The 15,073-nt window shown below is 39.2% G+C and overlaps 1 protein-coding gene across 3 annotated transcripts in view; it reads left to right on the top strand.

The window, feature by feature from the left end:
* The window catches only part of TRHDE (thyrotropin releasing hormone degrading enzyme), a 222,979-nt gene that overhangs the window by 190,873 nt on the left and 17,033 nt on the right, over positions 1-15,073 (top strand). For all 3 annotated transcript variants that reach the window (XR_003921685.2, XM_030003020.2, XM_030003019.2), the window contains 2 exons: positions 1,973-2,070; positions 2,552-2,659. Coding sequence is in view for 2 of the 3 variants with exons in the window: in XM_030003020.2 (XP_029858880.1) it covers positions 1,973-2,070; positions 2,552-2,659 (206 nt within the window). In the remaining variant the exon portion in view is untranslated. The remainder of the gene's footprint in view (positions 1-1,972; positions 2,071-2,551; positions 2,660-15,073) is intronic.

Genomic DNA, 15,073 nt, shown 5'->3' with positions numbered 1-15,073 from the left:
GCAATTGTCAAGCTTTGGTTCATTTGCATTTGAACAGTGATAACTGTTGTTTGAGGCATATATGATTAGTAGAAGGAAAGGTAATTATCCCTCCTATAAAATATTATGACAAATAAAGTATTTCACTTAAAAGAGCCAAAGTAATCTATTTCCAGATTTTCTCTTTTGAGGAGCCTCACGGCAATATTTAGATTGATGCCTAAGCTCAGCAAGGGCACCAAATGCAGGCACAACTGAACAGGACGCATGCAACTGAAGTAAAGATTTGTAGTCATTATTTCATCCAAAAAGCCATGGTGAATTCAATGCAGTTACCTTAATTAACAAGAATTAGATCACCATTGAATCAAAAGCCCATTCATAATTGGGTCCGAAGGGACAGCAGTAACAGCTAGCAGTAGATAATTAAGATAGACATGACAAACAATGACAAACATTTTAGCATTTTACCTGAAATAAAAAAAAAAAAATCGTAGCTACGCTGAAGCATGTTTTATGAAGTACACAGAATTTGATTGCAGCCAGTGACAGTTATGAACTCTTGGTTTTTTTAATTCACTATGAATTTTATGTAGTCTACATATTTTCAATGGCCAACATACTGTAATTTTATGTAATTTTGTAAAGCCTTCAAATGGAGGAACTCTCTAAAGCCTGAAATGCTTAAGGGTGCTTTTTAATTCTTAAACATATATTTGCTTGTGTGCGTGTGTCCACAGACACACATGCTCAGAGAGCAGGAAGCTAGAGGTGGCTGGATGTATGTATATACGTAGAAGTACATACATATATATATATATATATACACACACACACACACTTACACAGAGGTACCTGCTGACATGGAAATTTATTTTTGTAGAACATGTACTGGAGATTAATAAAGGCATATTGAAATCTTTATGAACCTGGAGTGTAGGCCTACATGGAAACTAGAGCCATAATATAAAATGATGTTGAAATAATTTGCATGTTTAGTCTGTTGTTAGCTGCACAGAAAAATTCTTAGGAGTCTGCCATTGCTATTTCACTTTTAAACATGGTTGTGTAAAGAAAACACAATTTTAATAAATAAAACCAGTAAAATTCATGGCCGGGTTGTGTTTTATCACTACTGATGAGAGCTTTGAAAGCAGAGGTGATAGCAGAGGAAATAAAAAGTCTTTTTAGTCACAGAATAACATATCTGCTAGAGAAAGCTGCACTATGAATCTCCTTCTCTGTTGACATCATATATACATGCCTGTGCATCCACAATAATAAAATAGATGCTTTCCTATGCGGTTCTTTATATCTCAGTTCTCTTTTTCAAATTGGTGAATTCTACTGGCAAAAGATTACACTGAATACAATGAGAGTGGTTTTCTTCACAACTGGTCAGAATATGTAAATATGTCTCCTGTGTAAAAAGTAAAAGTAACTAAAATAGATCTTGGGCTTGTTTTGTTCTTTAAGCACACCAAGAACCTAAACTTGAAGCGTAGTGTCATTAAATGTACAAAGCTTATTTGCAGCTACATTGTTCTGTATTCTGAAGTCAATTGACTGTGCTTACGTTGCCGTGGCTATGGATATTAAAATAATATTCTTTTAAAAGTGAACATGCACGGTGTAGTGGAGATTGGCCATAGAGTAGAAATTAAGCTGTTGACAGCCTTGCAACTTTTCAGCTGTGTATTGCGAGTTCAAAATAACATGTAAGAGACTTTTTAAATTGATGGGGTTTATAACAATAAATTGTTTTATACTAGGCATCTAATCAAATAGCTGTTCTACAGATTACTTCTCCCTGTAGCAGTGAAGGAGGATTATAAGTGGACATGTTGCTTTGCTAAATGCAAATAAAAATCTTTGGAAAGTCGGACATTATTTGAGGGTAAAAAGAGAGACAAAACCTTAATAGTCAGTAGTATTTCAATTTCAACTAAAACTTAAATGTTAACATTAAATGTATTTTTCTTTTCCCGCTCAGGAGTATATTTTAAGACAAGTTGCATCAATGTATCTCAAGCTTGGATGGCCAACGAATAATTTAAACAAATCGCTTGTTCAGGCATCATACCAACATGAGTACTGTTATATTTCTTTTTTTATTGTTTGTTTGTGGGATATAGTTGTAATAATGCACTCTCCTACAGTTTGGTGTCATACTTTCCTAGTTCTGTCGTCCTTATGTTTTTCCTTTCTGGGTTAGAGGGAGAGCAGCAAGATGCAGTGAGATGAATTCCTCTTCCCTGAGTTTGGAGAACATGATTTCCTAAGCCTTAATTTAATATTTGCCTGCACTGCATTTTTGAGAACTTGGACTCGTGTCACCGCAGAGGTCAGGAAGAGTGCATAAGTGTAAAAGGGGGCTGGTTTTGGCCCATGACCTTTCTTTAGTTGTTGCAGCAGTTGTAGGCATTAAATTGACACGGGGATTTGAATAGCTGGATTATCTTTGATATGTTGCCCAGCTATCAGTTGCTGCCTCTGTTATAAGAAATAGCTTTTTGTAAACATTCAAAGACATTCACTAATGCAGCCTTATTGCTTTCTTTAATTTGGACAGAGAGTTGCGTCGGGAAGTCATCATGTTGGCCTGCAGCTTCGGTAACAAACACTGTCACCAGCAGGCTGCAACGTTAATCTCAGATTGGATTTCTAGCAATAGGAACCGGTAAGTGGAACTGAAATGTATACTTCCCATTTCTCCCACTCAGAGGCAATGCAGCTGGTATGCTTTTCTGCTCCTGCCCGTCCCCATCCACCGTGCCCCGTTCTGCAGAGTGGTATGGGAGGAAGCAGAGGTCGCTGGCTGTTATTTAAAAATGTCTGTGAGGCTTCAGAATGAATTATTTGACTTTGCACTTATGAGTGGGTGGAGGGGACACCCATGTAGCCTCTGCCCACTCCTGATAAATTGCTGTCAGGTAATTATATGCTAGAAGGCGAGAGGATGGGTTTTAAGGAGGGGTTTAAAGGAAGAAAGATGAGTGAACACCGCATTGGCAGACAAACACGGAGCCTGTGTCGGGGCAAGAGAGCAGGAGGTGCTACGTGATTAAAGAAGTGAGAGAGGTTAGGGACAGAAGGACTGAGAAGTAAAAAAGGAGACAAAACAACGTATTTGAGGGAAATGTTATGAAGTACTTAAGGGTGAAGACTTGGAAATTAATGTGATTCAGGAATACGTGGAAAAGCTCAGGTAAGGTCTCACAGAGGGGATAATATGATAGCTGATGCGTTGAGCATTAGCAGCACTGTAGTGGTTTGACAGCAGATACGTAAGTTAGGCTGTCCGGACATAGGTTTATTCAGCTGAGGCAAGGGAACATGGGCCGTGGATGGTGTATGAAGTTTGTCTTTTAAAGGCCAGCTTCTAAGAAGTGTTAAATTACTGAAACTGATTTAAGTATGTAGTGATCTATGGACAATGAGATAAGTACAGACTAGAGGTTAAGACCACGACTTCTTGAGAAAGAATGATGGATTTTCTCATTATGTGGCATGTGGGTGTAGAAGTATTTGCATAAGTACATCACATGATATTTTGGTTTAAAGGAAAATATTTTACTTTCAAGTAACAAATTAGAAGAGAAGAAGTCCTTTTTAGTCCCAATCTTACATTAGCTCTGCAAAAGGATCAGATCTCTAGATATATAGGCAAGTAGGATTTTTCAAGACACCTTGGGCCAATCAGGTGTTTGTTTGCAATTAAAATATGTCTGTCTGTCTTTGTAATCTTTGAAAATCCTCTACAGGCATACCTATTTACATAAGTACCTGGGTGTCTTTTAAAACCAGCCATGAACTGAGCATGAACGGAAATTGCATTCCTGTATGACTTTGAAACTTCAGAAAAAAAATTGTCTTGAAAGTATGACTATGTACCTTTAAATAAGGTGTGTGTGAGAGGGAGGGTTTTTTGTGTAAGATGATACCAGATATATTTACTATGAAATATATACCCCAGGGTTTTATATGAATTCTTATCATCATCAGCAACAATCAGTATGAAACTATTCAAAGAGGAGATTAAAGAGAAAGAATCAATGGAAACAATCTGCAAAAGTAATTTACTTAGATATTCATTTGCAAAATTAGTTAATCAAACCTAGCACCATCTATTAGCATGCACAGCAGTAGATTATTTAGTGTTAAAAAGCTGTCACCCTGCAAAGCTTTCTCCTACCCTGTGTCTTCATCCTTTCGAACAGGATTGAAGAAGGAAGCATCAGGGAAAAAAAAAAAAAAAGCTTATTGCTTTACTAACAATAGCGCGAGAGGAAAGGAATAAATTTAAGGAGCCATCTGAAGATTCATCTTAGCCTTTCTATGGGGCCATTCTTGGGAGCACAAGACTGTGGTTGCCAGCGTATGACAAGTATTATGATAAAAGCATCACAGCAGGGCAGAGGAAGAGAATAGCTACTAAGTTAAAGCAGTGCATTTCTCCAAAGGAAATGCACAGTTTTGAAAAACAGCTGCAACAAATAATGTAATTACAGAATACAGATTGACAGTCAGCTGATACATAGGGGTGCAACTTGCAAAGAAGACAGAGATGTGTTTTTATTTATTTCTTAAGATTACAGGATTTGTTCGATTCCTGCCCCCCGCTCCCTGAATTTACCAGTTGCTATTCACAGAGCAGTCTCACACACTGAATGTAACTCACATAGGAGCAGACTCATTTCCTATCTACTTATATTGAAATGACATTGGAAAGGCTACTTGTACTAGCAGCTCGGTAGACGTAAAATCAGCTTGTGTATCACAGTAACAACATTTGTAGGGCTCTGTCAGTGCTCTCTCAGGAATGTTTAGATCCCTGCGGCATCAGAGGTACCCCATATCATCTTTGCTCAGTTTAAACCAACTCGGACTGAAATCTGAAAATAAAGCAGGGGCTGTTTTCCCTGCTTTTCCACCAAGAAAATGATGATGATTGTATAATCAGAGTGTAATTAACATGGTGTTTGAGTCATGCTTCTGCCTCTTTTAGCACTTCAGAGACAGTAGCTAGCTCAAGTGCAAAGGGCAAGCGCGTAAGTACAAGATACATGCAGAGAGCACATCCACCAGGTGCCGTTTTGTGTTCTTTCTCATCAGCTAAGTGTTTTGCTCAGTTTGATGCCCTTAACAGCTGTTTGTGAATTTGCTGCAAACAGCCACCTCAGAATCTGTAGGAATCCCTCAGAGCTTGTTTCCTCACAAAGAAGGGGAAACTCATGCAGCTCATCTTTCTCCAGTCTTCTCTGGCAACTTCTGGTGAGGAAAGCTGGTGACAGGTACAGAAACTTTGTGTATCCTTGCCTGTTACACTCCTTATCAGCAATGAGTAAAGTTTTGTCTGCTGAAGACTACAGTTTTCTAGCACATGTACTCATCTACAAGAACCTAAAAGTTCTTGTAGATGCCCTTCCCTCTTCTGAAACAGAACAAAGACATTGACCGATGCGTGGCAGAAAGCCTGGTCTTGGTGGGTTTGCATAGCCAGAGCACAAAGATAGAGTTCCAGAGAGCTCAGAGATATTTTTATATGCAACTATAATTTGAGTTTGACTATGACAGTAACAATAAGGCTAATTTGCAACCTTTCCACCCATCCTCTCCCAAAAACCTTACTCTGGAAGACAAGATGTTTCATACAATGAACTAATTCACAAGCAGCACTTGTTGGGACGAACACAAATTCTTCAAAGCAGTAGGCCCCAAAATGAGACTATGGAATTAGGCTTGTGTCTCAAGATTCTAATCAATACAAAATTAGGGTAGTATTAAATTAATATGTGGTATTAAATACCATATAAATGCACAGGCAGTAAATGATACAAAGGAAGTTTTTGATTCCCTGGCAGTTACTGCAGTTAAAGTTCAAATAAGCATAACAGAGAATGTGCAATTGATTATACTGTAGAAATGCTAAAATTCATAACGTTTTAGCCATGTTTTTAATCTACAGCTTTTTAGAAGTTCTTTTGAAATGTTTTTTCTGTTTTACTTGTAGCATTTTATGATGGATGAAGTGTTGTGTAATAAACAAATACAGTAACATCTAACTCTGTTTTACCAGCACATGCCTACAGTTGCTGTGATTTTTAGTAATTATATTTAGTCTGGTACGTCCAGAAATTAATTACCATCTAGTCTTCACTGTAGGGGATTAAAATAATCATAATAATCAGTTACTGCTTGTACTTTGTAATTACATGTTCTTTACTGTGCAAATAATTTGCCACTGTTCACCAAGTAAAATAACGGTCATTCATAGCACAAAGCCAGAGGTCCTCTTTGTGTTTCCAGCACCATTTGAAAAAAGCCATTAGATTTCCAACTGTAGCACTGCAGATTTTCTTACGGAATTAGTAAAAAAAAACCCCATACATGTGAGCTGCAACATTAGCTTCCATGTATGAAAGTGGAAGTCAGCTGAAAGGCTTGAAGGCTTGAATTTCTAAAGTGACTTAGGTGTGGCAGTGCTTCTTTTTTAGATGCCTGGCTCACAGGGCAGGATCAGACGCTTGGAGTTATGTTTCCTACAAGGGGATTTGGGAACCTCTAAATGAAGCTGGTGGCAGCCACTGTGCTGAGTGAAGAGCCTCTTAACATGAGACTGCGAAGAGAGAGTGGGCCCTCTGAGGGTCCAGCACTGCAGGTGGAAAGATACCTATATCAAACGAATATGTAAATGGCAATCATAGAGTTAGGGGTCCTTGCAAAAGATGCCTTTCGAAAGCGTTGCTAAAGCAGGAGAAGGTCTGCTCCTTTTCTTTTCAAACACAGCTGGAAGAGAAGCTGCTCCTCAACCCCATTTTAAACAGGGGGGCTGAGATTGCGGCAGAGCTTCAGTTGAGTACCTCAGCCCTGCCTCTGCCACGTGCAGACCACCACCCTCATCTCCTATCGGTGAGGTGTTTGGGACAGTATTAAGACACTTTAAGCAAGACGCTTTCCTCCTCTAGTTGAAGCTCAGCCACTGGGATTTACTTTGTTAGCAAGAGAAATAATACAGCTCTCCAGCCTAAAGATGAGAGCGTTCATCTGAGGGAGGGAGGCTTGAGTACCTGAAGTACCAGGAGTACTTAGTATGCAAAGGGCTTCAGGTGGTATTGCTCACTACCACTTTTGCGTCATTTTTGTGACGCTAAAACATGGAACATAACTCTAAAAAAGAAATTGGCTCTACAAGGAGCAAACCAAACACGTAACATTACATGTAGAAGAGGGAATAAGGAGACATCTGGTTGTCCTGGTCTAGGAATTGGTATCATATTTTAATCCTTGCAATTGTTACAAAAGAAGTGGTTATTTCTTTCAGCTGAAAATCTGAGATGAGACTTCAAGGTATGTCTTACAGTCTTTTCAATCAATAAATTTAAGTAATTTTGCTCTTTTTAAGTGGCTGATGGCTCCAGCACATTTTCCTTGAATGTCTGCATTGACTTGATATGAAGGCAAACATTTTCACTCTGTTAAGTTGGGATATATGCTACTCCTATATTGGAGCAATGGAAACCCTTGAAACTTCCGTGTTCATGTTCAGAAGAACACAAACCTAGTAGAAAACATATAAGCACATTGAAATTTCCCTCGTAGTTTGAGAATGTAAGGTTACTGGGATTCAGTCAACAGCAGAATGCTGTACAAGAATGCTGCACTACTGTTGGCTGAAAATTAAGATGTTTGCTTCTACCTTCATTTAACTGAGCTCATCCCTGTGAAGCTCTTTCATGTGTGAAGAAATACATTATTCACACTCCTTAGGTATAACAGCATTGTGGTTCAGCCTAAAAAATTAACAAAATTACCATACAATGCCTGCCTGAGCTTGAGAATCAGTCTTGTTAACCCCTTTGACCTTCTGTCGTGGTTTAACCCCAGCCAGCAACTAAGCACGGTGCAGCCGCTCGTTTGGCACTGCAGTTCCACCTTCACTGCATATCTGGTCTGAAAGAAAAGCATATTTCTAAGAGGATTAGCATTTTCAGACTTTCTGCCTTGGATAGACTGAGTGAACGTGTATTTCTGAGGTTCAGGAAAGAATGTGTGGAGAGCTTAACAACGGGTAATATGTGAGTACACAGTAAGATGGCTCAAAGCATGACTTTTCCATAGACACAAGCATGTTTTTGCAAACCTCTCTGTGGGTGCAGATGTGATTTTCTTCCAGCTCCCGTTGCCATCCATCAGCTACAGGTTGCCACGTACACATTTCTGCTGGCGAAGTGGACTGTGGATGTATGCTTGCTTGAGGCGAAGTTAGACAGGATAGCGCAAACATGCGAGTATGTGAGGAGAGAGCTGCTTTGAACTGAGACAGCTGAGTTTGCCTTCAGCAGAAACAGGAGTGCTTGTGTTCTGGTTCTGTTAGTAGACCTGTGGTGATGCTATTCTTTTGCTAATACGCAGCAGCGAGCAGTGGGAGATGGTATTATTGCATCAGACATAATTATGTGGCGATGTTTCTTTAAGATGTTACTGGACCCCTTGGAAGACCCCTGGCTAGTCACGGCCACTTCAGTTTGCTCTTCTTTTTTTTCTTCTTTAGAAATGTAACCATTGCTATTTATTGGTTGCTGTCTTTTAAATAGAAACAAAGTACCTTAATTAATTGTCTCAATACCCCTAGAAAACTTAGAGTAAATGCATTTGATTGATCTGGGCTTCATATCACTTTGGGGTGATTTTCGATTTAATGCACTTTTTACTATTTTTACTATTATTCTTCTGTCACAAGCACTCTGATCAGTTTTGTTTACTTGGAATACCGCCTTGCAGACATCATCAATTAAAAAAAAAAAAAAAAAAGGGAAAATCCAATATTCTACCACATCAAACGTATGTGAAGTGAGGGTTGCATACTGATGTCTGCAAATTTGGTGTCTCGTCCTTGCCCCTGTTATGCTGACCTTATGGTTGATAAAAATCTTCTAATCTTTGATCAACAGAGCTAAGATCACTATGCTATTTGATAAGTAGAGCTAATGTTCAATACTTAGCTTCTTTCTAATTCTTTTTCTTTTTTTTTGCAATTCTGAGAGTATGCTCAGTCTACGCTAACACAAGAGATACAAGAGGCATCGGTTTTCTTTTTTTTCTTTTTGTTTTTTAAGGAAAGCAATATTGAGATGAATAGATGATGTTTGCAGTGGAGTACAAGCTGCTGCGCTGAATTAGACTGAAGTCAACATCCATTCTGTGTAGCCCATGGGTTACTGAAGTTTGCATTTGTCTGTCTTTGTGAATGAGGAGAAGCAGGGACTGCCGGGTGGTCCTGCATGCAGAGCCAGATATCGTGAATCTGTTCTGGTCTCCAGTCATCCAGGTTGTTCTGAGAAGTCTTGGGGTGCTGAGGTGGACCCAGAGATCTCTGAAAAGAGAATATGTCGTGAATTTTCCCGTTCAGTATGTGGGTTTCAAGTCAGGACACATCTGTGTGTCATTTTGCACTACAGATAAACCGCTTTTGGTTACTAAAAAATGAAATCAGGATCTTGGATGATTGCATCCTAGTACTCAATTACCTCGTTTAATTTTTTTAAGGGTAGTAATGTGGACATGGGCTTTTTTCAGTGACTTCTGTTTGCCATTTCAAAGCCTTTTGTCACATTGCTGTGACTGTTAATTCTTTATCAGTCTTAAGAATTCATTAGTTAATTCTTTAGCAGCCTTAAGAAGGGTGCGAGTAATGAAGTAAGATGACTTCCATCACGTAATTTGAACAAAGGCAGTGGTAACCAACAAGCCTAATTTGAGAGTACTAAATTTCCATGCTTGTTTGTGCAGAATTTGTATTTCCTCTGCAAGGAACAATGGATTCATGTCCATCCACCTGCCTAAAGTGGCAGTGTGCTTACTTGGATGGACCTTTAGCTACTCAATGGAAATGCCACCAGAAAAACAAATTGCACTGCAGGAGCGTACAGGAGACTGTAACATGTCTATAAATGAAGCTATCCATAGATCTGAGGGAGTGGTAAATAACAAATTACCAGTCATTAATTGAGATCATTTCAATGAAGTCTGGCTTAGGTGATAGAAAATCAAATGTTTTTCCAAAAAAAGCATTTTTTCTTTCCTTTTCCTCCTCCCTTATTTCTCTCTCTAATGACTTGAGATACATAATTTTGTTGCTTTGTTTCACATGAGCACACTAGTGCTGCAGTCTTGCAAAAACTTATAAATGTACTTAAGTCTAACCACCTACATAAGTATTTGTGGGAATGTGGCCAACAGGTTAATTATTTTTGTTAGTTGCTTGGAAGAGGCACTATATTTTTTCACGGGTTTGATGCCCACCAGCTATTTTTGGAAATCATTAGCAGCAAACATGAAAAAAATGAGAGTTATTTTCATTTTTTTCACACATGAATGTCTGATAAATGTAAAACAATAAAATGGATCCCTTCTTCTGTGTTCTCAACCCCTAGTAGTTTTAATTACTGAAAAAAAATTCAGGCACAGCTATTCATGCATTTTGAAATGTTACTGGAGCTTTGCCAGCTAATGTCAGCCAATGTTTCTGAAGTGATTTAACTAATTAATAGGTTGTTTCAACATTTGAGTAGAATCTTGCACTCAAGTCAATAAAACTGTTTAAGGAGGAAGAAAACACTGTTGAGTGCACGAGTTAATCAAGGAGTTAGTGCTCTGAAAGACCATCTGGGGAGTATGTCTGAAAAGAGAGAATTTTGTCTTGTGAAAGACAAGACCGGGCTTTATGGGGCAGCTGGTTCAGGTGGCATTTTTGCCTTCTGACTTCTGTGTGTGATCACAACAAAATGACCCTGTATGTAGTGATTACGGATTAGCAGTAATTAATTTGCAATCCTTAGAAGTTAGATAGATTGGTCTCCAGTTTTCTCATTCAGGAGCAATCTCTCCACAACTTTGCAAAACAATCGATCAGAGAGGACCGCATTTTTGTTGCAAAAACTGTCCAGAAAGGACAAAACAAGGCATATCTACTCAGAGATTAGTCTCACAAAGAAGTGCTTAACTCACCACTCGGTCGTTAAAATCAGGGTTGAAGAGCTTGAGTGTGCTAGTGGCATGTTCGATTATGGGATGTCTGCTGTAGGAAGGGAAAGGAGCAAGAGCAGTGACCATCCCTGGAGGGGTGCTGGGTGCTGTGCCCATGCCATACGGGCAGCTCGGAAGCCCAGGACTGGGACTGAGGAGACCCGCCATCTGCGCGTAGCTTTGCCACGTCCCTGAGCAGTCACATCCTCGGTTAATACCCCCTGAATTCAATGCGTGACAGACACCCGAGTGTCAAGCCCATCACACCTCTGCGCCTTAATTTTCAAGGGGAAATTCTGCCCTTTCTCTTCAGACTGGACGTGCGCTACGGCAGAGGATCCTCCCCTCCTCTGTGGGAGTGTAAGCTTTGGGACTGCAGTCTTGAAAAATAAAATTGGTGCGGTGCTGTTCCTTGTAACAGAATCTGTATTACAGATCTGCCAGCAAAGTACCAATACTTCATTGTTGTTTCTTATCTGAGCCTTGTAACCTATTAAACAAGACTATAAATATAGTCATCAAGAAAAATAGGCTTAAGTTAAATGTTAAATAGTTGCAAAAATAAAGAATAATGTTTCTGATTAGTTTTCTTTGTCAAATAGTACCCTAAATGGTATTGAAATTTGTCACTTAATCAAAGAACTGTCTAAACCGTGTGCAATTACATTTTAAAAAATTAGAACACAGTTTGCCCAGAAGATAAATAATTATGGTCCAATTTAATAAGTGTATCTCCAATAGTTAGAACATACTTTAAATAGGAGCAAGTATGTACCAATTAATTATAACTTAGAAGATTATTCTTAGCTCATTGTAGAGCTTTATTATTCACTCTTGAAAAAAAAAGAATCCCTGTAAAGGCACAGCACGATTTTAATTAATTTTTTTCTAACTGTTTAATTTTTAACTTTTTTCCCAAAGTGTTTAATTTTTAAACATGAGCTCTGCTAGCTACATATTTCATTCTCACCATCATATCTCTTAAGCAAGAAAAATACAGTTAAATAAATTGGATCAGTATTCAAATAAAAGCCATTTAAAGTGATGCTTTCAAAAGTTAATCTTTATCTTTATTCTTCTGAAGTATCCATCAATCATATTACCTCTTTAAAAATGAGAGCAGCCTTGGAGGCCCAGATGAGGTTTAATATAACAAGGCGATATGTTCTGCAGTGTTACTACCTAAGCAGTACTGAAACAATGGGTAATTTTATCCACTCGATTCAGTTAATACAGGGGGCAAACATTCCACATGCTGATCTAGTGCCTTGGAACTGCAATTTTAGAACAACATTTTCCATGAAGCTATAAAATTAAAAAATCTGCAGACTGGATAGATTTCACATGTTTAGAGAACAATGAAATACAGGCCCATAATGATTGGAGGAGAGAGAAAGCAAAAATCCCCACAAACGGAGAAAATTCAATTAGAGGGCTCTCTATTGAGGCAATAGTTAAAGAGAAATAACTTTGGAGATATTCGCATTTTCATAAACAATTTTCGTTTCCACAAGAAGAACCCCCCTGTCTACAGTCCCGATTACAAGCCTCTCATAGGAGTCCTTTATAGCTTTTCATAGCCGTAAGTTTTGTAGTTTCTGAAGCTAAGCCTTTTAAAATCAGTATTTGTTTTGATGTCTTGCGTTGTAGGGGCTGATTTTTTTCACCTTGTCCTAATGACTTAGCTTATAGACAGAGATCGAAAACCTTCCCTGGAGCAATTGGTTGGATGACACCGAGTAGATCTGCTGCAGCACTGCGCGTATGCTATTACCGATGTGGTGGCAATAGGGTTTTCTTGGCTAGAAACACGGTGACATCTAGGCTATGGGCACGGGATCAGTGCCATCGCTTGTCTTACGTCCTCCTTCCTTCCCGGAGCGTGCAAATGGTCCTGCGGTTACTGACTGCACTGCTGCTAAAATCGCTAGTGTTGGCACGTGGAACGTAAAAGATGGAGTAGCTGGGAAAGGCCATTGAATTGATATGTTTTACTGTAAATTTCAAAAACGTAAACCTCACGGGTGAGGAATGCTGACCTCTCTGGGGTTAGACATTCACTTCTGGGCACCTCTGTGCTGACTGTACTAGGCAAACACAGAGTGACAGTCCTTCCAGCACACAGTTCCCACCTGAATTAATGGACCAATCAACCAAAAAAGAACCACTTTTTCCAGGCGCCTTCTAGTTCTTTAGAGCATCTGTTGGCTGAGTCGCATCTCTTGCAGTAAAGCAAAGATAATACTTCTGCCGGCAAAGCTCACAGAGAACTACGCGTGCTTCTAAAAAAATGGTGTACTGTTTGTGTGTCAAGATATAAAGTCGTTCCTTCACTGAAATAAGGCTTGACTGGGTTCAGTTGTTCTTCTTATTCAGATATCATATGGTAAGACAGATCTGGGGCAACAGGTTGTTTGGTCCCACGGTCAGGATAGCATCCCTTAGTCCTTCTGGTTTGGCATATGTTCTTATGGCTGCTGTCAGTGTATTAAATCCCAAATTAAAAGCAAAGAAAGACATAAGCTAGTAAGGAAGTTGTGCTTTAAGGACAAATAACCTAGTGTATCAGAAAATCAAGACACGGTGATAATTAATATCGCTTTCATGTTCTATGCAGTCTGTGTGTATATGGCTGCATATTTATGTTACTGTAATTGCTGAGCCGAAGTTTTGAGAGAGTTGCAGTTATTTAGAAAACTTTAAGCCTCATTCTGAGTTAATATAAGTCAACACAAAGGCAGTACCTAAACATCTGCTCCATTAATTTTAGTATATCTTGATTTCTTGTGTTTAAATATGTAGTCTTAATTTTCTGTAATAGACTCAATTATATACAGTTTCCTTTGCATGCACTTTTTGAAAGAAAGGTTAAATGGGGGAAAAATAAACTGTTGATATTCATTAATATTTGAAATATCGCAACGAGGTCTTAATGATAGACTTTCAAGTAAGAAGGGCAAATTCCATTACAGTAAAATGGAAATTCAGCACCTAGCACACATGGATAATTCTGTAAATGTCAACCAAACTCACATTTTACTAATGTTAACTCAGTTTTTGAGAATCAAAACTCAGGCTGGCGAGTGATAACTTTTTTTCATTACTGCCCATGTATGTTTAAACACTATTTCTTTTAATGGATCTGGTCAGCTTTAAGGATTTTCTGGTTTCCTTGGTCTTGGCGTAGCAGTTCTATAGGGGCCACAGAAGCGGTTGCATAGACGGTACCTAAGTCAAAACCTACTGATCCTGGGTAAATCTGAGGAGAGTTACTAACTTTTTTCAGTGCCAAGCTTTTTAGGTCATCTGAACATTGAGGGAAAAGATCTAAGAAGGTAATAGGAAGCATCAAGGGGGAGGATCTGTGGAACCTCCATTTTTTGGAGGTCCCATCTATGTGTCGGTGACACGTAGGAGTTGTTAGAGCTATGTGGTCATAACTGTAGCAATGCTGATTGCCTGGCACAGCTCGGGACGGGCATGTTCTCACACAGCGATTTGGTGGTGGGAGGAGAAGAAACAGTACGATCTCGAACCGTGCCAGGATCTGCACTGTAGTACCTGTCTACCCGGGCTAGATGAAGCAGCTCATGGCAGAGATGAGACATTGCACCTCTGATTTTTCTTTAGAAGGCAATATTGCTGGTGTGTGCCGCACATATTTCTTAGCAACTTTAAAATGGATTACATTTCTCTTTCCTACCCTTTCGGTTTTGCTTTGGAGAGTTTACTCCTGAATAAATGCCTGGGTTTGTCTGCATCGAACGCAAAATACCTCAGCACTAGTCAAGGCAGCCCGTTGTGGCTCTGTTAGCGTGGGACTCTGCTAAAAAATCTCCAAGCGGCAGCGCTATCCTGAGCCTCGTCAGCTCAGCAGAAGCAAAATTCATGTGGCTGCATCTAAACCTGCAGATACACCCTCTGAGCTGATGACTACACTCGCCAGAGAGCACAGAGAGCCTCAACCTCAGGACTTTTTTGCTACTCAGAAAAAGCATAGCAAAAAAGCAGTAGGCGTTAATTCCCCACAGTTCTTCAGCCAGTAGGAGTGCACTTTTTTTCCCCG

The sequence above is a fragment of the Aquila chrysaetos genome, chromosome 26 (genome assembly GCF_900496995.4).
Source record: "Aquila chrysaetos chrysaetos chromosome 26, bAquChr1.4, whole genome shotgun sequence".
Taxonomy (NCBI): Eukaryota; Metazoa; Chordata; class Aves; order Accipitriformes; family Accipitridae; genus Aquila; species Aquila chrysaetos.
The sequence above is the reverse complement of the archived record's forward strand: the minus strand, read 5'-3'. Positions and strand labels throughout refer to the sequence as shown.